Below are 22,733 nucleotides of genomic sequence, written 5' to 3' on the forward strand. Positions count from 1 at the left end.
CTAGTCCCTGGTCCAACACCCCACCCCACCACACTGCCTGTGGATTTGACAGCCAGAAAGGCCTAGCTTGTGTGCTGCCAGCCAGCCAGCAATAGCTCAGCTTCATCCAGCACTGGAAACATGGCAGATGGCGGCAGGAGAGAACAGAAGAGAATACATTGTGTTTGTGGTGTGTGTGTGTGTGTGTGTGTGTGTGTGTGTGTGTGTGTGTGTGTGTGTGTGTGTGTGTGTGTGTGTGTGTGTGTGTGTGCGCGTGCGTGTGAGGCAGACAGAGACAGGTAGAACAAGAAAGAAGAAAGTGGGATTGTGGGACCACATGCTTGTCTATGATACTGTCCTCCATGACCTCAAAAATCGACCTAAACAGATGGTATAATCTCTTTGCTGAATCTAATCTACCACCTATAGATGTGGATCAATGAGGGTTCACAAAGTTTGACTGTTTTGTTATTTTACACCTGTTTATGTGTGAGTGTGTCTGTGTCTCCAGACACATCTGTCCACCACTGTGCCCTGAATGTGTGCAGCTGACCAATCAATCTTTTTCATTCAGGGATTCTATGGGTTTTCATCACAGGCACATAGATTTTCAGCTCTTTCATGAATGGACAGTTGATTAGTTCCATCAAATTGATGGATCCTTGATAAACAGCCTCCCCACAGCCCATCTGTTGCAAGTGGACAGGAGCCTATTTTAGGCTGTGACGTGCGCCTGCACAAAAGCTTCAAGAGATAATCCTCCACCTTGTCATATATATTAATTTGGCTTCATGTAACTGATTTAGCTTATATAGCAGTGTCGTAAATGAAAGCTTTTACGGACATCAGGTAGGTCTTAAAAATAATAGCACACAGGAAGACCAAAGGTCAAATCTTGTGACCCAAATGAATAGCTTTTACAGCTAAAGCCAAAATGACTTACCAGACAAATATTAGAGCACTACCTACAGAAATTTTAAGCTAAGTACAGTCCTCACTCACTGGCGTAAGTGAAGTACAAAAGCTTCAAGGCAGGATGTCATCATAAAAAACATGTGGAGCTCACAGGCGTCTACTTTAATGATTTATTTTGTAGTTACCCCTCTGCACACTGTTTCATAATGCAGGACTCACCTCGGATGATGGACAGCTTGGCATTGACAGTAATCTCGGCCTCGCTGTTCTCAGCAACGCATTCGTAGATGTTCTCGTCACGAGGCGCTCGGAGAGGCTGGATTCTCAGCACGGCGCCTGCACCCTCGTCAAACTCAATGGTCTGTAGGGAAGAGTGGATAATGAGGTAAGTGTAGACAAGAAAGGTGCGATGTTTCAATTCTTTTATACCCTTCGGTCCTCACAAATAGAGAACTATAAGGAAGCATGCTCTCTGTCCACACACACACACACACACACACACACACACACACACACACACACACACACACACACACACACACACACACACACACACACACACACACACACACACACACACACACACACACACACACACACACACACACACACACACACACACACACACACACATTTATATGTTATCATCTCTTGTTTCTATCTGTAATTATGCCCTTTGTTCTCTGTAAAGCCCACTGTTTTGAACCTTTTTGAAAGCACTTTTTAAACACAAACTGAGGCAACATCTGCTGAAAATACAAAGTAGAAGGAAGCTGTATGTTATTAAAAAAAGACTCACTTTAAAAATTATTAAATTCAAGAAGAGCTACACAAACATTAACACCATTTATGTTTGAATTATCAAGATACACCATGTGTCAAATGATGAGGGCTACTCAGTAACAATATATGGCATTTTTCCATTAATTCTACAATATAGTAGAAGTGTTGTTGGTGTTCTTTTTCTCAAATCTGTTTGAGGCTTTCACATGCCTGTGTGATTCAAGTATAACACAATGACAAAGGTCAACATTAGTATGACTAAGAAAAAAAAATATACACACATAAACATATATATATATATATATATATATATATATATATATATATATATATATATATATATATATATATATACTGCTAATTTCACAATTCAGAAAACACTTTCACCTAACTGGACATCAGCATTCTGATTAAATGTTAAGATCAATATGGTAGTACTGACACATCCAACAACTTGGGTTTTTACTTTTAATTGAACCAATCCAACAAAATCAATATTCAAAAGCTTCCTCCTTACAAACAGTGAAAAAGGGCCCTTTTAAATGTGTGTTTATTTTAAAATGTGATGCCAGAGGGTGTAGCTGACAGTAGGGCAGCTGTTACATAGAAGTTGCAGAAATTGATCTAGCGAAAACACATCAACGGCCATGTATCCTGCAGCAAGAAGCAGAACTTCAAGACTTAAGGTAAATGACTGGAATATGGTGGCCTTTTCTGAAAAAATTACCCCTCCCTTTTAATATAGTCAGTCATCTCCTAAGGGCATCTATTTTGCTCTGATTTTGGATGAAGTGTTAGAGAAGATGGTCAGCTTGTCTGCCTGTCTCACAGCACACCCACTCTTCCAACATCCATTGTTCCTCAGAGGAGCTTACGCCGTCTCTATGAAGGGCTCCCTGCTGACATCTCTGAGCAAAGCATGACTTTGAGATAGAAGTACAAGTCTTCAGCGGCCCCGCTGCTCCACTGCTGCACATTTCAGGGCTGAGCCACTAATTAGGCTAAAAACACTGCAGAGCATGGCATCATGATCGATATCAAAGCAGCTGTCTAGAGGGTAGAACAGGGGGAAAATCATAAGTACTTCAAAAACCCCTTTACAATTCTTCTTATTTCATGCTAAACGGAGGAAGATAAGCGTCCGTTGTGACGGGCTCCTTCATGCCCTTGGCTTTGTTTCCCACTTAGCATGCAGAAGAACAGAATGTACAAACACAACTTGTCTTTTTATTTTGTCCTCTGCTGAGATGTCGCTTCTCCCCCTGTTGATGTTGTTGTCGTTTTTTTTTTTTTGCTTTTTAGCCCCCCCTCTGTGGTTGTCTTCACGCTGCAGCATGTGCATGCCTATCTCTGTGCAGCGGCGTCGTTAACGAAAGCAACTTTTTAATTAAGAGACACTGAGCATCAATCAAGACTTTTAGAGATGCCATCTGGGACGCCTGCCGAGAACTGAACAACAAACATTATGAATATGGCACAGACACATTCACACAGACAGGGTGGTATGCAGAAAAGGAAACCAGCACCGGAAAACAAGAATGTTACAACGGCAGAGTCAGTCAAGTGCAAAGAGGACAGAGAGGGAGTAATGGGAGGGCTCTGGGTTGCATTAATTGTAGCCAATTAATTGTAGCCAATGGTGGGCCTGGACACGTTGCTCAGAGGCTAGAGAGGCCAGTCCAATGAAAAGATTGGTAGTTGATTAACAGGTGAAAACTGTGAGTGAAGATAGCAAACAAAGACGTCCTTTTCCAAAAGACTGTGGGAACCCAACTGCAACAGAAGACTGTGCTTGAAATGATGCGGAGCATGCGCTGGTAAGTAAAGATGAAAATCAGCTGTTCATCTTATACTTTAGTGTGGCTTTGCAAGACGCTTCAGTGACGTGGTACGAGACAGGTAAGATAACGTTGCCCTTCTCAACTGTAAAGTGCAGAAGTGAGCAGCAGGGCTCATTGACTCACCTCTATACGCTGGGAGTTGACCTTCTTGCCTTTCTTGTTCCAGCTTACCCTTGGCTTGGGGTCGCCCGTCGCCTGGCACACAAAGGAGACCACACCCCCTGAGACGCCAATCTGGTCGACGGGAACTTTAGTGAACCGTGGTGATGCTAGGGAAGACGAGAGAGGACAGACAGAGAGAGGGAGATAGAGAAATAGAAAGATATTAGCACAAGGTGAATGCAGCGCTGCTTGTCGCTAACTCAGTTCCTTTCAAGGTAGTGTAAAATAAGTGTGATTACATTTCTGAAAGGACGGACTATTTCTACACACAGACACGCAAGTCTTTATAATGTCACAGAATCCCACACTTTCCTCTCCCCAACCCCTTCCGCATTTTATTCTCACTCTGTACACACCCACACACACAAACTGTTCTGCAGAAGAGCGAAGTCTTGGATAAGTAATGGAAGACAGCCAAGTTTGAGTTTTGGAGATACACAAAATAAACAGCTCCACAGACAGACTGAATAGACGGCTCACCATCTATCCACAGTAATGATATCTACATCAAATCAAGTGTCCTAACTGTGTGTGACACTAGGCATTTGGCCATTGAACCTGTTTTTTCGTGACAGTGCGTCCTTAATCACCCATGCCACACATACTTGGGTTAAATTAAAGAACTGTGCCTTTCCTCGTCTAGTACTGTTATATCAGTGCTGTGTACTTCAGTGTAAATCACTGTGAATTAATGTCAATGATGTGCCACGGTACTGATGATAGTAGCTCAAAGATCTCTCCTCAGGGAAAACGGAATCTCTATACTACCAGTGCAATAGTATAGAGTAATGTTTTATCAGTCTGTTGTCGCGAGCACCATCTTCTTCGCTGTGGTGTCCTGGGGTGCGGGCATCAAAGCAAAAGACGCGAACAAACTGAATAAACTGATAAAGAAGGCAGGGTCTGTTGTTGGCTCTAAGCTTGTCACCCTGGAGGAGGTTGTGGAGCACAGGATGCTGGCAAAACTGCTGGTGATCATGGACAATGTCTCCCATCCCCTCCATAAAACCCTGGACAAGCTTCAGAGCAGCTTCAGCAGCAGACTCATTCAACCTCGCTGCCTTAAGGAACGGCACAGGAAATCATTCCTACCTGCTGCCGTCAGACTCTACAACGCTGCACAACAACGCTGAGCAACGCTCAGGGAATAAACTCTCACTACTCATAGTGACCTATCACTGACATGCACCTTATCCCAATTGCACATTAAAATCCACACTGCACATTTAATATAGTGTTTTATCTGCAATACTGTACTTTTATTTTATTCTATTTTATTGCTGTTCATATTTTGTATTTTATATTTTGTATTTTATATTTTATCTTATTTTAGTACTTCTGATTGCTCTGTACCGCTGCTACGATGACCTAATTTCCCCTCGGGGATAAATAAAGTTATCTATCTATCTATCTATCTATCTATCTATCTATCTATCTATCTAATAGCAAACCATATGTAAAAAAGACGATGAACCAGCAAAAGTGGGATTTTCTTTTAATTTGACATTGTACAAAGTGTTCAAAAGTCAGACTGATCTTCCTGGAGGATAGAGTAATAGCACTGACAAAGCCACAATCAGTGGCTGATCGCTGAATCAGTGGTTTAATTCTCACTTGGATCACACATTGTAGAACTTGTATTTGTTCACAGACTTGAGACCATTTGGTTTAACTGTCCGTCAAAAGTTTTTTGGTGCTTTTAGTGCTGAAATTTTTTTTTCGCTCATATGCCTTGGTTTCTGTAGGTTCAAGACAACAAGCCAGAGAGGAAAAAGACAGAGAAAACAGAATCTCCTGGGGAACTCGTTAAATCTGAATCATACAGGAATGTGGGGATGATCAAACGGCCAGCGCATAACGTCAAATTAATAATTAAGGGACCATGGGCCGACACTAGTCTCCAGGCACTGCTAAACACATATGAAGGAGAGTTCCTGCATTCATTACCGAGTAAGGGGAGTTGGAGAGCAGATATTTTTGAGAACGATGCAAAGAGAAATGGTGTAGGACCAGGGAGAGGGCAAGAAAAGAGGTGAGCATACTGCTTCAGGAAAGTGGACGCACTGCATGCATGCAAAGTTTATCTTGCCCTCAACTAACAAACTAAATATTTCCGCCGAAAACATCATACCAAGACACACAAACTGGTTTAACTAGTGGTTGGTGGCTAGTTAGGGCGCACTCACACTGTCCTTCTGGCCGGGGCCAAAACCGTTTTTTCAGATAAAGCCTAGTACCTTTAAGCAGTGTGAGTGCACCCGTTCCGCGCATAACTGCGGCCAGCGGGCCATCCACGGCCCGCTTGAAAGAGGTGGGCTTTAGCGGAGCCGTTTGCACATGTACGAGCACGAGCGTGCACACGTGTACGAGCACGAGCCCTACGGCAGTAGCGTTATGTCCGCCTGTTTGGACATGTAAATAGAAGGACGGACCATGCGCGGACATTTAACAACAACAACAATGGCGGTGAAAGGTTCACGTTGGTGTGATGCGGAGGTGGAGTGTTTACTGCAGATTTGGTCGATGAAAAGATTAAAAAAAAGTCGACAAGACGCACAAAAACTCAGAGGTCTGTGGAAAGATTTGTAAACAAAGCCACACACGCGATCAATGCGTGTGACGTGTTACGGCTTGAAGGCGTATGGACAGCAAGAAGCATTGGCCGGCCCTGGCAGTGTGAGTACAAACGGGTCTGGGGGCGGGGGGAGAGGGAGGGGGGACAAGTACCCTAAAGCCCGGGTCGCGGTGCGGAAGGACAGTGTGAGTACGCCCTTAATCTCAAAAGCATTTTTCACAATTCCCAGCTGACTTTTTTTTTTAAGGTAGAGGAGGTTCACTAAAGGATGAGTGATTAGACACATCATAATAAATACCAAAAATGTATTTCTGCCTTGGTTACAAGCATGCGCCAGTGTGAGACACATTTAACCTTGATTTTACAAGCTTAGATGTCTGCGAATGCAAGATTATCACTGAAAAGAAGAATATGTGCTCATTATGCTGTCCATGGTCAAATGAAGATAAAAAAAAAGCTTTCAACTTAAAACTATTTTTTTTTTTTGACCTGCTAGTCAGCAGTCGCTCACCTGCAGATGAGCAAAGCTACTTTTGTTTTGCTTTGATTACTGTCAGGTAAAAGGTGCTTTGATTTCCTTTTTTCTTGGGTAAATCAGGGCATATGTACAAGTACCTCAAGGGGTAGAGCATGACACTAACTACACTGTCAGGATTAAAGGTGTGATTCCCACTGTGCTCACAGTGTAAGACTTTTGATTTAAAGTACTTACTTCATTCCATATGTCAATTAAATTGTCATATATGACAAAACATTATTCTGACAGGCTGTCAGTGTGGACAGACAGCATGTTGAGCCAAATAAATCAGCCAAAGGGCACGGATTAAAATCTCCAACTTTTATAAGAGGTATTAAAGGTCTGTGTTGCTGGCAATCATTTTAATGTTGGAAATATTGATTCCTGGCTTCAGATGGTCAAATTAAAGTGTATTGATTGTTAAATCCTTCAAAAAATGTCTTAGCCTTCTTTAAATCTTACTCGACATCTGTTAAAAAAAACCCTGCTGAAGTTACATTTCCTGATGTACTGGAAAGGTTTCATAACAGAAAGTCTAATATTTTATGATAACAATTCTACAACTTAACAATCCTCTCCCAATCTCTCAGATCACATACTAGTTTATAATATTAATCATTACTACTATTAAAATCTGAATGTAAGAAATGTTGATCTTACAATCAAGTAAAAAAAGTATTAGCTGATGAGGTGTTTTCCACCTGTTGCATATGTGTTTTAAAGTGCATCATTAGGACATGAATGATTAAGAAATCTGACCTTCTAATAAGATTATGCATGTAAAAAACAACCCACCAAATCAAAGACAAAAAGTCTGAAATGAATCCCCACCATCTACTGTATATTTCACAGGATTGCATACTATGAAGGTTGCGGGATGATTTGAGCACTACAGCCTTTCTCTAGCTTCAATGAGTACTTCATTTGTCTGGTTCATTCAATGATGCCTTTTGGCATTTTACAATTCCAATTTCCATTCTGAAACTACACAACACAGCTTTACACAACACAGCTCCTCTGCATTTGACCTCCCCTTACAATGTGCCCTCTGTCGAGACAGAAGAGGGATTTACACAGAGCAGGCCTGTGGCAGTGGTTCTGCTGAAGGCCAGCACTCTTTGATTAGTTTTCCCCTGGACCATTCAACATTTCCACCCAATCACCTTCTCTCTCTCCTTCTCCGTTGCTTCATAGGATAGGAGAGAGAGATGAACAATAAATGTGCCAGCCTGCATGTCCGTGTGAATTTAACTCCTGACAGATTCAGGATTTTCTCATGATGTATTGAATATAGCTTTTAGCTATTACCGCAGGAAGGTTTAAAGAAAGCTAGGGAACTAGGAGGAAAAACGGTCAAAATGAAAAAGAATGACACAGTAGGAGTTGAGAGGAAGAGGATTGCAGGAGGATGGTGAAGAGAAAGCTGGAAGAGGAGAGGGGAGGAGTTAACAGTGGGTTCAGGGACTAGAGGGATGATGTGAACATGAAGGGCAGGACAGGAAGTGTTGAATATATCAACAGAAATGGCTTCATGGTACGACAACGCTAACATCATCTAGTACAAGATTCTCACCAATATCTACAATATACTTCATTCTTTCTGCCTGATCGCATTTGGAAAATTATGGTTGTAAACGGATACTTTACTGTCTGTGATGTGTCTTGCACTGTCCCCTTGAAGTATAACTGATCCTATAGTAGATATTTATGACATTGTATACTGTGCAGTAATCACTATGTGAACAAAACAATTTGCTCACAAATGATTTTTAAGACAAAAATCTATGCTGGCACTCTTGTCAATAACAACATTTAATAATAAACATGAGAGGAAGCAAGTCTCTGTACATGTTGAGAATGATAGTCTAGATTCTTCTGTCAGAGAAAAAAAGATGGTTACGTAAAATGCATTTGAGAAAGTCTCACATGGAGTGAGAGGTAACAATTTTAGCTGGACGAGTTAATGCTACAGTCGAAACCAGGAAAGTGCTCTGCTAAAGGAAAGAGATGTTGTGTGTGAGAAATAACATAAATTTCATTTAGGAGACTCACCTATGACAATGGCCTAAAGAATTCAGCTCACATTTGACACATTCACATTGACATAAGACTGCTGTCATAGGTTATCACTAGGGATGGGCGTGACTCAAGTTTTTTGGGAGAAATTGTGTGTGTGTGTGTGTGTGTGTGTGTGTGTGTGTGTGTGTGTGTGTGTGTGTGTGTGTGTGTGTGTGTGTGTGTGTGTGTGTGTGTGTGTGTGTGTGTGTGTGCGTGTGCGTGTGTGTGTCTTGCTTTTGTGCTTGACCCGAGACACAAACCTCTTCAATCTTTGGTACTGGCACTTTGCCTCACCATCCGAGAGAAGTTGTCTGACTTAAATGACGGGGTTACTGTGCAAGGCCCAGACAACATGGAGGGGAAAGCAGTGACGTTCAGGGCCATCGCAAGTTCAGACAAAAAATATGAATGTCAACGAGCTAGAAACTTATTATAGTGAGCCATGCATTCGTCCTCAGCAAAACCCACCTGAGTGGTAGAACTTCAACAGGCACCGGCCCAAAAAAACTGAGCGTTCTGGCAAGCAGCACCTGCTGATACCTGCCACCTCTGTGCCAGTGGAGCGCCTGTTCTCCACAGTGGGACTGATCATTACCAGAATGCAGATGCGAATTTGATTATGTTTTTGTAAAGAAACAATGTTTTGAAGTTGTAGTCGTGTTTTGATTTGAGAATAGGCATTAGGTGCTGGGTAGGTTGGGTAGATCCCTCGATCTTGGACTTAACTAATCCACATCCCCTACATCCCTTGTAATCACTTTTCACACAGCTGTGCGTCTAAAAGTGACGTCCGACATGAACATTAATGCAACATCACAATATTACATAAGTACAGTTTCAGCCCTGATTTCTCCATCTCTCAAGGTTGCCCACTTATGAGCTCCGTCTATCCTTTTTCCACACTATCCAGTCTGTTTAACATTGTTTGAACGTCACCAGACTTATTTAACTTCCAATCCACCCAGATTGAGTAAAGGGTAGAGACTGTGGCCGTGGGCCCACAAATGTCAAGAGTGCAATTACTACAGGTGTGTATTGTGTGATTATGTGAACCCTGATGAGCGTAATTAACCTTTTTTTCAATTTGCCTCGGCTGTGTGCCTCTGGGATTCTGCTGCCAGTTACCGTTGACTTTGAGCCTTTCTTTTTTTCCGGAATTTGAACCTTTGTACGTAGCCAGTAATTGCAGGCTAGAAAAGGTTGAATGTGTCAGGGATTAAACTACTTAAAACGTGCGGCTTTCCTCTTTAAGGTCTGTTTCTTTAAAAGGTGCGATGTGCAGCATCTTTAAACATCAATGCATATTATTCATATTATCAGGGTCATTATTGCTAACCAAAACTAAACAAAAAACAAGCAGCGAAATATAAGACTTAAAACCTGACTACAATTATATTGCAGAGAAAACTTCAAAATCAACAAAATAAATTTTCGGTTTAGATTATCAGAATAGACAGAATTTCCCTCAACTTTCGTGACATTGAACCACAGCCATTGAACGGACTGGACACTCCAGGAGATGACACTGTGCCGCAATTGCTTCACAATTAGTTTTAGTTTTGCAGAATTAAACTGCAAAATTGTTGATTGATAAGATGCATATATTGCAGTTAATAAAATGCCATGGTATTAATGAGTATGGAGAGGTTTTATTACTTGCTGGTCTAGCTTATTTTTCCAACCCACCTACTTTATTTTGTCGACCTAGCTAGCTAACTTGTTTATTCCACCATGCTGTAGTACAACACTGGTTACAGAAAATGAGCTGAACAAAGTTGTCACAAGTCAATAAGAATGTGCTCCCTACACTGTGAAAATAGCTTATGAATTAAGCATCAAGTCGTTAAATTTTTACTTATTTTACTGTTAGGTGGATAGCTTGCTAGCTTGCTTACTTCACCACCGTTTTCAAGACCCTTTCACTTAGCTAGCTTGCCAATTCAACCATGCTTCACTTGTTACAGAAAATGAGCTTAACCTGTTGTATCATCAAAACCCCTTCGGTTAGGAAGTACATCCCTGTAGTAAACTGTATAAAACACATGGATGGAGCTTAAGTTGATTGTATACCTCCCCCAGAGCCATTTACTGCGAAGCGATTTGCTGCATTAAAAAGTGATCGTCAACTGGTTCATGCAGCGTATTGGTGAGATTATTTTTTGATTGACAGGATTGTAAGCCTCTGACTGGTCAAATAAAAAAAATTACTAACAGATACCATGTACCCTAAAAGCCTTCCAGTCTGCCGAGATACCCTTCTCTCATTTTCCCAGTTGATTTCACATTATTATTAACTATTATTGTACAAACAATAAAATATATTTCCATTTTATATGATTATAATATACTTTAGAATATCCACTACTTTCTGTGTGCATATATGACTGTTACCCAGAGCTGGGTAGAGCGGAGCAGAGTCTTTGAGGTTTGATTCCCACCAGTGGCACCTATTGTATTATGCTGTAAGATATCTTGTATAAAAGTCTCCACCAAACGGTGTGCATTATGTTACCGGAGATGACATTGAAAGGACATTGCACCTGCAGTGGCCATTTGTCCCCTCCACCTAAGTCTCTCTCTATCCCCCAAGCTTCCCTCAGACAGACTGAGGTACAGCACTGCCTAGATAAGCACAAAAGACCCATCTTTATCTGCCTGGCAGGGGGACATGGCTTGAGCTAAAATAACCAGCAATGGGAGACGTGCTATCTTCACAAGACCCCGAGAATAGTACAGATCCACGCAAACAAAACCAGCTAACAGGAGGGGGGTGGGTGCTCACACTGTGCACACAGACGCTTCTCTCGCCCATACAGCCGCCACCTGCTACTGGTCGCTACTTCTGTTGGACCTGATAAGACAGAATATACCAGCACTGTGATTATAAAGTGGTGGAGAGTAGGAGGTGGGTATGTGAATATGACACCGTTCCATTTACACTTCTTTTCTGTGATATTTGGTAGAGGGGGCGTAAGATGAGGGAATGGACTGCCTTTATGACTAATACAGTAATTGATGGAGAAAAGCTTCTCTGGTCATAAATGGGAGCCATTACCTGCTGAATTAGCAAAGTGGGGGACAAAATGATGCACAGTCATTCAGTGATTTGCAGGGAATTGGGGAAAAAGGGCACTATCCATCTTCCTACAAATAGGTTTTTCTTTATTTTACAGCACATGGATATGTTTTTTCCCCAGCCATGTCTGAAAAGAACATTTGGTGCCATTAGTGTTATTACTAAAAGCCAACTATTTACACTTTCTCCTGCCACTCATGTGGCAGTCTATGTGTAGTCAGAGTGAGGATACTACTGAAAGCAGTTTTTGATGGCAAATTGCAATTAAGAGCTTTATAAATAAATAGAAACCAGTGCCTGGGACTATGTACTGACCCACCCCACCTTTTTCCTGTTTTCTGTACAAACAGATATAATCTTATGTCTTTTTCAAGTGGATAGAGAGCTACATGAATGACTGAATGTAACTTATTTACTAGTTCATTCTGGCTGAGATTAAACTTAATTTTCACATTAGCCAAATAGCATGCATATGACATGCACACAGGCACTGTTAAGACTGACTGCTTTGGGGAAAAACAACAACACTGACTAAAGAATGGGGCAATTTGGGATCCGTATATGTTTGCGGCTGAAAAAACTAAGCAATTAAATAAAGAGTCGTCAACAAATTTTATTATCTATTAGATGAGTCTATGCAGTGACTCTCCGACCCAATTTCAGTTAATTACCTCTAAATCTGCCGTATCCACCAGATTTGTGTACGTTTTGATGGACAAAAGCAAGATAACACGTTTACCTTTAAAACTTTTAAATGGTTTATATAAGTTAATGTTACATATTCCTTTAATTATCAGTGCATGGCTGCATCCCTTATGTTCACTTCAATTTATTTTGTATTGTACTGGCCTTATCTGTACTTCCTTTTTACACCAGCAATTATTAACTAAAACAACAAGGTATGTATTGAGTTACACTTAAATGTAAATCTTACATATGTTTTTTTTATATACTATTTTTAATTATTAAATGATCTATTAATCAAAGAAAAAATAAACAGATGAATCGGTTATCAAAATATATGTGTTGTTTGAAACTCTCTTTTATGTCGCACGGTGGAGGAAGTGGAACTTTGGACATTATCTACTGATTTAAATGATTTATTTTGAGGAATTTTAAACTTTCTCAACTGTTCAGCTGTAAAAGACCAAGTCAAATTGACGAGCAGAGCAGAGAGATGCTGACGTTGAACTGCAGCCGTGTGGACCTCTGAGGTGTAGAGATTTAACCAGCTTGCAGTGTACGCCAAACAGAAATCCAAAAGACTCAGCAGGCCGCCAAGCTGCAAGAGCTGCCTGTCCATCAGTCCTGGACCTGACTTAAAACCCTATCAGCCTTAATCAGCAGACAAACACACAGGTTTACCCATGGAAGGATGGCAGACAGACAGACAGGAGATGGATTGATTCAACCAAACGTGCATTCACATTGATGTATTAAACAGCACACACACACACTCTCCCTCTCTCACACACACACACACACACACACACACACACACACGCGATCACACACACACTCACACACACCCTGCAGGCCTAAACAACCAAGCGCCATCAATCAGGACCAATTCTCTCAGGCTGCCTGGGCAAGCACCATCGCTATGGAAACCAAGCCTTTACTCTAAAGCCGTCTTGCTTAGACTTGTCTGGAGGTTTTCACACGCAATCACTGCCGACAAAGACCAGCAGACTGCTGCAAAAACTTAAACCAGGCAAGAAAGACAGAAAGTATTGATTTATTTTTTTAAAGTTGGTAAGTCTGTTGCCAATTCCTGCATATGCATATACAACTTTTATTTTTAGGGCAGTACATTTCCATTAAACAATAGTTCAATGTTTTCAGTTGTGCGGGTTAGGTGTGAATTTCTGAAACTGTTTGAATGTGTGATTGAAATAGGCCTGCATGATCTGAAAGTCAGTATTAGAAAAAAATGTAACCTAATCTCAGCTGTTGTCATATTGCATAGGGATATGACAACAACTGTTTGGGTCACATGTTTGGGTCAGATTCCATTCCTATGTAACCTTTACCTTGGCTATGCAAGCTGAAGCATTAATGACAAAGTTCCTTTTCTAATTAAAATATACGGAAGAAAGTGAAGATGCACCGATCCGATACCTGAGTCAGATATCGGCTTCGATATTGCCTAGTTAGCTGGATCGGATAGAAGAAGAAGAATTCCTTTATTTATCCCTCAAGGGGAAATTAATTTTTTTTTACTCTGTTACTATTCAGGTTACACACACACAGGCCCTAAATACACAAATGCACAAACAGGACCTATATACATGCAATTAATGGAGAGATGTCAGAGCTGGCACCTCTCCAGCCACCAGTCCACACTTCATTCATGGTCCACACAGGGACTCGAACCGGATCGGTATCAGGCATCGGTCAATACGCTCAGCCCAGGTATTGCATCGGATTGGATCAGAAAAGACTGCATCGGTGTATCTTTACAAGAAAGGCTAATTGGGATTTACTCTTGGGGCAGTCGAGGTGCCAAGCTGTTATGGATATAATGATACACAAAGTGAGTTTGTGCCGTCTGGACGCTACAGGCAGTTCCCACAGTGGAAAATGTTCCATTTCATAAACTCAAAAAGTGTCGTGAATTATTTTTTTTTGCATGTAACAAATGACATGTTCTTGTTTTTACGAGCAGAAAGAAAGGCCTAACTTAAAAGCATTATCACATCTTTTAAGAAATTTTCAAAGCATTTGATTTCCACTTCTAAGAAGGGAAATTATGTCACTTCATTAGGAATTGCAATCACTTGTTTTGAGAAAAGAGAGATTTCAGGGCTCAGTATAGTTCATGCAGTGAGTTAAGATGTTATGTTTTTGTGCAAACAATCAATGTCGACTGCACTCCAAGCTAACTCACAGGGCTCAGGATTTGTAGCCCATGAGGGAGTTGTGGCAGGATATGGGAACCCAGTATAAAATAAGTTCTGGAGTGTTAGTACCCAGAGGTGAAAAACTTTGCCCGACCACACTGCTGTCACAGCGAAGCTGCATTTCTAAAAAAAAAAGTGGCAAACTTGTAATATGCACAAATTGGTCCCATTGAAACCATTGTTGAAGGCTAAGGAAAAAAAGTGAAACACTAAGTATCCTTCCGCCCATTGGAAATAAATAGGCTCAATTCCTCAGAGAGAGGGAAGCCAAATTAAGCTTAAGTGTGTGTCTGATTTCAAAATAGCCACGGAGCACACACAGAGGAGGTGGAATGGGGACAATTTTGTGTCATTTAGAGACTCACTTGAGGCAATTGACACTTGTTGGCTCATTAAATGAATGACACCTCCAATTGCTCAAAGTGTTTTATAGGTCCGATCAAAACAAAGGATGAAAAAATAGATACCAAATAATCTCCTATCTCTCCACTGAAAATAAAACACAAACAAAAAACACTGTATCTTTCTCTGTATTCAAATCTAAGTATAGCTATATAGTACAAGGGAAACTCTCCACCTGCAGACTGGCAAAGAAGTTATGAAAAATTATCAGACCAACAGTCAGGCATCAAGGAATATCTTCTTTTCTTTGGAGCGCAGGGTTTAAAACCCTTTGAAGATCTAAACTTGTTCCTCAAAGCATTGAAGCCATTACAATTTTAAAAGCCACCTCGGTGATGTGTTGAATTCATCTCTAAATCATTAAGGAATAGCATAGCGCCTTTCACGCACTTCAATCACTCCTATTGTTCTGTCAAACTGTCTTCATATAACATCGCTCAAACTACTGGAGCATGTTGCTGAAAAGAGAAGAAGAAAGAGAGATGATTTAATAGAATAAAAAAGAAGAACTATGTGTATCACCCACTCTGTGACTACAAGCTTGGAGGACAGCTATTTGATATTTGATATCTACCTATTTAGGAATTTAGGAACCAATTTGATAGACGATGAGATCGATTTGGTAATCAGCCATATGAGCATTTTGACCTGCACCTGAAACTCACACAATTTTTTGATTGGAGAATACAGTCTGATACAAATCTGTTGCTTTGATTGTGTTTATTGTGTGACTTTGCAAGCTAACAAACAATCTAACCGATCGAGGCAGCGGTAGACCAGCAACTCCTGTGTTCTGCAAGGTCAAATCACTGTTTTTTGGAGTCTGGTGACTTTGATGAGAACACAGATAATGGCTTCGATTCCCCTGCATAAACTTAAATAGGGCTGTTTGATGACAAGTTAAAGCTGTGAAAATATTCTAAATATAGCATACACTTTAACTGATATAGATTTTTTTAAGTGGTCCTTTTTTTAGGTGGCTAAAATATGTTTAGCTCCTGCCCTCATTCACAGCTGTACACTGCTTAGCTTCCATGCCTGTCTTCCTGCCTTCCTGCCTGCTTCTCCAAGGGCATGCCAACCACCATCTACTGTTGGTAATACACAACTATGGATAAGTACCTCATACAACCCCACTTCAAAAAATCCAAACTATCTCTAAAACAAGAAGGAAAGATGTTTCCTTCACCACTTAATCAAATTGTTTCCCTCTACCATTTGTAAATGCACAGCACTGAAAATTCAAGAATGTGCCAACCGGCTACTTGAGGAAAGGACACATGCTTGTAACTCAATTAAAAATTAACTTGTTTTCTTCTCATTTGAGAGAAAAACAGGGTTTGGAGTAAAGCATGGGGCCAGGCATGCAACGGCAGGGTGCCTATAACACTGAATTTCAAGAATTAACTTGACAGTGTTGACTTACACATAATTTGACTGAAAAAGATAAGGAGCAAGGACGAGGGAACGAAAGAGCGAAGAGAGAAACAAGGAAAAAGGAGACGCAGGAGCAAGAAAATAACAGCTCCACTACGGGGCTTCACTTTTTTTCACCCAATTGGCAGCTTCAAAGGAATATAAATAAGTGAACACCCTCACCCCATCACTGAGAGTTCTGGACAATTATTATTAGGAGTACTTTGCCAAGAATGCTACTGTTGAGGACGTGGAAAGGCCAAAAGAAAGGAGGAGCATAAAGGGAGGAGGAGGTGAAAGATCAGAAAGAATGCTGACAAATACCCTGTCTCCCTGTCGGCAAACACAAATACAGACAAATATAACAAGATAGAGTTTTTTTAACTGAAGAAATTGAATATATCTGAAAAATTAAAACGTTTTCTTTAAACTTTTTTCCCTTCAGTGAGGAAAATATGAACTTAAACCTATTAAAACATCAGGAATTCGGCTTATATTTCAGGAAAATAGAGAATAGACAGTATCTATTTGCCTCTGTATGTGAAACACTGGTGTTGTTGCCCCTTCATCATCCCCCACAGAAGAGCAACATAAAAAAACCTTGAACCTTGAAAAAATATATATTTCTTATCCCTGTGTGGCTTTAAAGCTGTTAATATATCCAATGACAAATTAAAGGACTTGTCTTAATTTGAATTGTTAATAGTAGCAGAGGGGTTAGTTTAAATAACTCAGGGCCACCAAAGGCCTTAGTGTCTGGTGATTCGTGTGGCCACTTTTTTATCCAGAAATGGTTCATCAGTCTCCTAACTTCAGTAACAATCTACACTTTCATTATTCAGTGAGGTTTTTTAGCAGTCTCCCTGGCGATGTCAGAAACATAACCTTTAAGTGTTTGAAGTTTTATTTTTAAATTAAACACATATTTTGACTGCTGTTTGGTTTATTTTAACCAGCACTGTCTGATATCCTGGGGTTTGTGTACTTATCATATTACTTTCAACTTGCGATTTTGTCAGTTGATATCTAATGACACATAATAATATGTATACTTGATGCCAATGTTTTGGAGCAAAAACAAACATGGATGCACAGACATAGCAGAACTTGCTGGCTTGGTCTTTATTTCTATTGTTGCTAGCAAAGTCCGCTAGCAAATTGTATTAAATTACTGTTATTGATGGACTACAAAGGTCCACACAAATTGCAATGCAATTACTTTGGTTTTTTTTTTATAAAAATGAGCGAGCACACTCACACACACACACACACACACACACACACACACACAAACACACACACACACACACACACACACACACACACACACACACACACACACACACACACACACACACACACACACACACACACACACACACACACACACACACACACACACACACACACGGTGCCTGCACACAAATTTCATGCAAACACACAGACAAGTATAGACACACAAAAAAGCAGCCAAGCATTATTAAGGTGGGAGGGGGCTGGATTTATTGAGCTATCTTTCTTTCTCTTTTGATTAAAAATGTCTCCTTCTCACTGTGATTTATGAGTTTAAATGGAAGGGATGGAGAGCAGAGAGAAAGAGGGAGGGATGTGAGAAGAGGGGATGACATCATGCTTTCAGCTAGGCTTTTCTTTTCAAAAGGGTGGCTTCCACGTTGTGTGGGTGTGTGCGTGCGTATGTGAGAGAGAGAAAGTGTTGATAGCAACCCCCCCAATCCTCTCAGTCAACCAGGTGGGAGTGAATATAATTGGACAAATGCACCACTGGGCCGTGTGCAGTGTGTGTGTGTGTGTGTGTGTGTGTGTGTGTGTGTGTGTGTGTGTGTGTGTGTGAGTGTGTGTGTGTGTGTGTGTGTGTGTGTGTTTGTGTGTGGTTGTTTGTGTGGGGTTGTGTGAAAGACAATCAGAGAGAGCAAAAGAAGGTAGTAGGTGTGTATGTGTGTATATTTCCAGACATTATTTTGGGGCAATGCCATGTGGTCCCAAAGAGACAGACAAAACTGTGTGTGTGTGTGTGTGTGTGTGTGTGTGTGTGTGTGTGTGTGTGTGTGTGTGTGTGTGTGTGTGTGTGTGTGTGTGTGTGTGTGTGTGTTTGTGTGTGTGTGTGTGTCTGTGAGTGTGTGAGTGTGTGTGAGTGTGTGTGTGTGTGTGTGTGTGTGTGTGTAGCCAGGACGGGGAGGACAAATTTTTTTTTTTTTGAATCCCCCAAAAAGAGTGTGAACATGAGCAAGAGACAATGAGACAGTGAGAGAGCTAAACAAAAACAGCGATCATATCCACAGGCGGAGCAGACAAAGACTGACAGATGGCGAGAGGGCCCGCTGTTATTGTATCTGTGTATGTAAGTGTGTATGTGACAGAGAGAAATGGGGGGGGGGGGGGGGGGGGGGGGGGGCGGTTGTTAATCTCCAAAGATGAAGCAGACTGCACTGAATGTTATTTAAACCAGCAGAGCAAACATAGGCTGTGAATACGTTGCAGCGGACGAGACAAAGAACTTGCAGTACGTCAAGCAAACTGAAGACGAGAAGGCATGAACCGTCTTCATGTGCAACATGTTTTACTCTGAAAAGTTGTGCATGGCCTTGCAAGACAGAAAAGGAAAAAAACGGAAGAGATCAAAGACATCTGTTTGACATGTGTCTGAGTGCAATTTCTGATGTTTTCAGCCAGCTGAGCTGAAAGGCACTCAAATTATGCTACCAGACACTCAAACCGCCATGCAATCAAGAGCAGACAGCTCTGTTGCAACATAAGAAAAATCAAGTCCTCCTCATGTTATCTTGAACCACCGAGAACACACTCACTGAATGTCAGAAACTCAGACGAACGGATAGACAGACAGAGGGAACAAGGCGGGTAGCCAGAAAAAAAATCAGGCATGACTCACTTCCTTTAAACTTTTAGTTGCAGAACTTAAGACTGTGGAGCAGTATGCATATTATTATGTGACACTGGCTGAATCTGATGACTGAAGTGCCATTTTTATTGTCTAGCTTACAATTTTACAGATTCTATCTTGTTTATACCTTCCTCATTTCATTGTCTTTGCAGACCTAATCTAGTTTTACAGTTTCTTGCATTTTGCCAATTTGTGTTCATATAGGATTTATGCCTGCTAGTGAAAAGCACTTTGGTCCAAACTTATTTGTTATTTAAATGCTTTATAAGAAACTTGAACTACGACTAGAACTATTTAAAAATTTAATCCGGGAGGAGGATACAATTAGATCCAATCAAATTGAGGTCAAATTGAAATCACATTCACCACATCATACATACACAATTATTTTACATACTGACCAACACGCTTACCCCCCCCCCCCCCCAACCCATCCGCACAGGATTTACAAACAATGAAACCCAAGAGGGAGTCTCCCCACCTCACCATCACTCTTGCTCTGTTTTTCTGTAGAGCCTCCTCTTTGTTTTGTCTCCTTAATGCTGCTCTAAGCCCGTCTTAACGGGGAAATGGTGCAGAACAAATCCTAAGCAGGAGTTGACAGGGTGGGATAAGACACTACTTATACTCCTTTCTTACTAACAGATATGGCACATATTTTGAGATATCCATGATTTTGAAATGCCGGGTAGGGCCGATCTCCATCACAAAAAAACACATGTTCACTCATTTCAACAGCAAACTTGTCAATCAACAGCTACATATCTGTGGTTTTGAGCCTTTGAACAAAATCATGGAGACCTGACATGCTCACTCAAAAGTAAAATGTGAATACTAGTGCTGATGTAAGAATGGCACTTACAATTGCGTATCAAATGTAGCTCCTAGTATTGTAGTGAACTTTCTTGAGACAGAAGCAAAGGCATCCTATGAACAAGATACCTTTTGGACATGAAGGCAGCCTTTCCAAGATGAGATATCAACTAAATGAGATAGGAATACATGCCTTTTAAATGCTCTGCAAAAGCAAACTGAAAAAGGACATTAGCAAAAAGCAACTGAAGTAGCTCTATGAAAGGTTCTAGGAGGGAAAGACCAAAGTCTTGTTTACTTGCCATCCTCCACCCTTCCGCAATATTCCCCGCTTCTATCCAGTGTATCAGATTTTAATGATGCACCTCTAAAGGACACTACATCGGAAAAAATAGAAGTTGTCAGTAGCATGACTAGTCAGTGTCTTGATACTTACATAAGGCGTGGGAGCCGGTGAGCAGCAGTGATAGCAGCAGAGTGGTGACAGGCAACAGGAGTGGCAAGGAGAGGCGAGGGGCACCGCTGGTGGCCATCTTGGCTCCAGTAGGGAAGGGGGAGGGGGGTAGGGAGGGGTGGGATGGGACTGATTTTTGACCTGGCTGGAGAGCCGAGGCCCCGACTGCCCAGGGAAGGTCGGGGTCTTCACGCAGGACGGCTTGGCACTCTGTAAAAAAAGGCAGGAAGACAGACGAGAAGAATTTAACATTTTTATAATTGACTGTATTCATCCAAGGAGGGTTTGATGATGATCTGTAATCATATTTCCAAACACAAAAACAATACATTTTCTACACGAATAATGGAAACTGCTTATCATTTACATACTGGGACAGCGGGGTTACACAATATAACAGTTTGATTGTTGCAAAAGTTCCAAACCGGAGAACAATGCCAAAATGAAATGGTGCCAACCTATATGTACTATGTCTGAGCATTTGACAGGATGCACTTAGTCAGAGCACCTTACAGTGAGAAGGTGAAAGTTCTGCCCACAGACAAAATAGAATACGCCACTCTACTATGCTTTTCAAAAAACGCTCATTGCCACTGACACATAAATTGAAGGGAGTAAAGTAATCGGGTTTTGCTGACACTAATGGAAGCAAAATGTCACGTATTCCATATCCTGTTACCTCCCAATCTCACATTCCTTAATTAGCAAGGGAGTCTACCTTTTTTTAATCCTTGGATCCTGTTGTTATATGTTATCTCATCGCCTTGTAATTAGGCATCCAATGGTACACACAGACACACACACACACACACACACACACACACACTTACACACACTTACACACACTTACACACACTTACACACACACACACACACACACACACACACACACACACACACACACACACACACACACACACACACACACACACACACACACACACACACACACACACACACACACACACACACACACACACACACACACACACACACACACACACACACACTCATTGATATGTCTGGTGCAGCACAGAGCCACCACCAAGCGGTTATACATACTCTTTAATTAAAAAGACGTGAATTAAGAGACAAAGATAGGGAGGAGTGAGAGAGACCCATGACATGAATGTAATGAGTTTGTCAATTTCTTGATGAAAGCAACGTCGGTGTCAGCAATCAAGCGGTAAACACAAAGCTGTTCCTTCTCAGAGGACCAAGATGACAGGACCCAGGTCCAACTCCCTGTGTCAGCATCAGATCTGCTATAGTGTCCAGACTCCTCTCAGCTACAGGGATGCTACTATTCAGATGAGCCCACAGAGCGATGAGGGGGACTCTCCAGACGTGACATTAATTACCTGCACACTGGGTGGTTAACAGGGTACTATTTAGTACAAGTTGTGCAGGCAGTGTGCAGTAAAGCAAACACTAACCTTTTTCCAGGTAACCTAGAAGTTAAAGATGATATTCTGTCAACACAGGTTTGTGCTTCTGGCCCATGAAACAGTCACTTTCAAACTGTCCCTGAACTCTTCATACAATCTTTACCTGCTAACTCAATGCGATTGATTTTGAGTGTCAGTGGTTGAAATGTAAACTGACAGACTGACAATTACAATCTCTATCATTCAGATGTAATAAGGATCAAAAGACAAACAACTTTGCAGGCGAACTTAACCAATGGAGTGGTGGGCTATATAGTCAGAATATATAAACCGGCTCACTAACATATTCATTTATAAAAAAAAAAGTTATTTATTGAGTCATGTTATTTGGAGTAAAGGGAAGGGCAACACCGACTAACCCGTGATCACAATCGACAACCATGATAGGGGGTGTATCTATAAAAAAATTAAAAAGTAAAAAGTGAAAGTAAATCACCAAAAAATTAGTAATTATGTCAGCCATTTCAAGCT

At 41.1% G+C, this 22,733-nt stretch overlaps 1 protein-coding gene across 7 annotated transcripts in view; it reads right to left on the reverse strand.

Moving 5' to 3' along the window:
* The window catches only part of ptprsa (protein tyrosine phosphatase receptor type Sa), a 239,391-nt gene that overhangs the window by 109,611 nt on the left and 107,047 nt on the right, over window positions 1-22,733 (reverse strand). For all 7 annotated transcript variants that reach the window (XM_083940543.1, XM_083940546.1, XM_083940548.1 and 4 more), the window contains 3 exons: window positions 20,797-21,024; window positions 3,642-3,787; window positions 1,114-1,255 (listed from right to left, as the gene is read on the reverse strand). In XM_083940543.1, coding sequence (XP_083796669.1) covers window positions 1,114-1,255; window positions 3,642-3,787; window positions 20,797-20,893 — 385 coding nt within the window. In that variant the 5' untranslated portion in view covers window positions 20,894-21,024. The remainder of the gene's footprint in view (window positions 1-1,113; window positions 1,256-3,641; window positions 3,788-20,796; window positions 21,025-22,733) is intronic.

Source organism: Echiichthys vipera, assembly GCF_963691815.1.
Source record: "Echiichthys vipera genome assembly, chromosome: 3".
Taxonomy (NCBI): Eukaryota; Metazoa; Chordata; class Actinopteri; order Perciformes; family Trachinidae; genus Echiichthys; species Echiichthys vipera.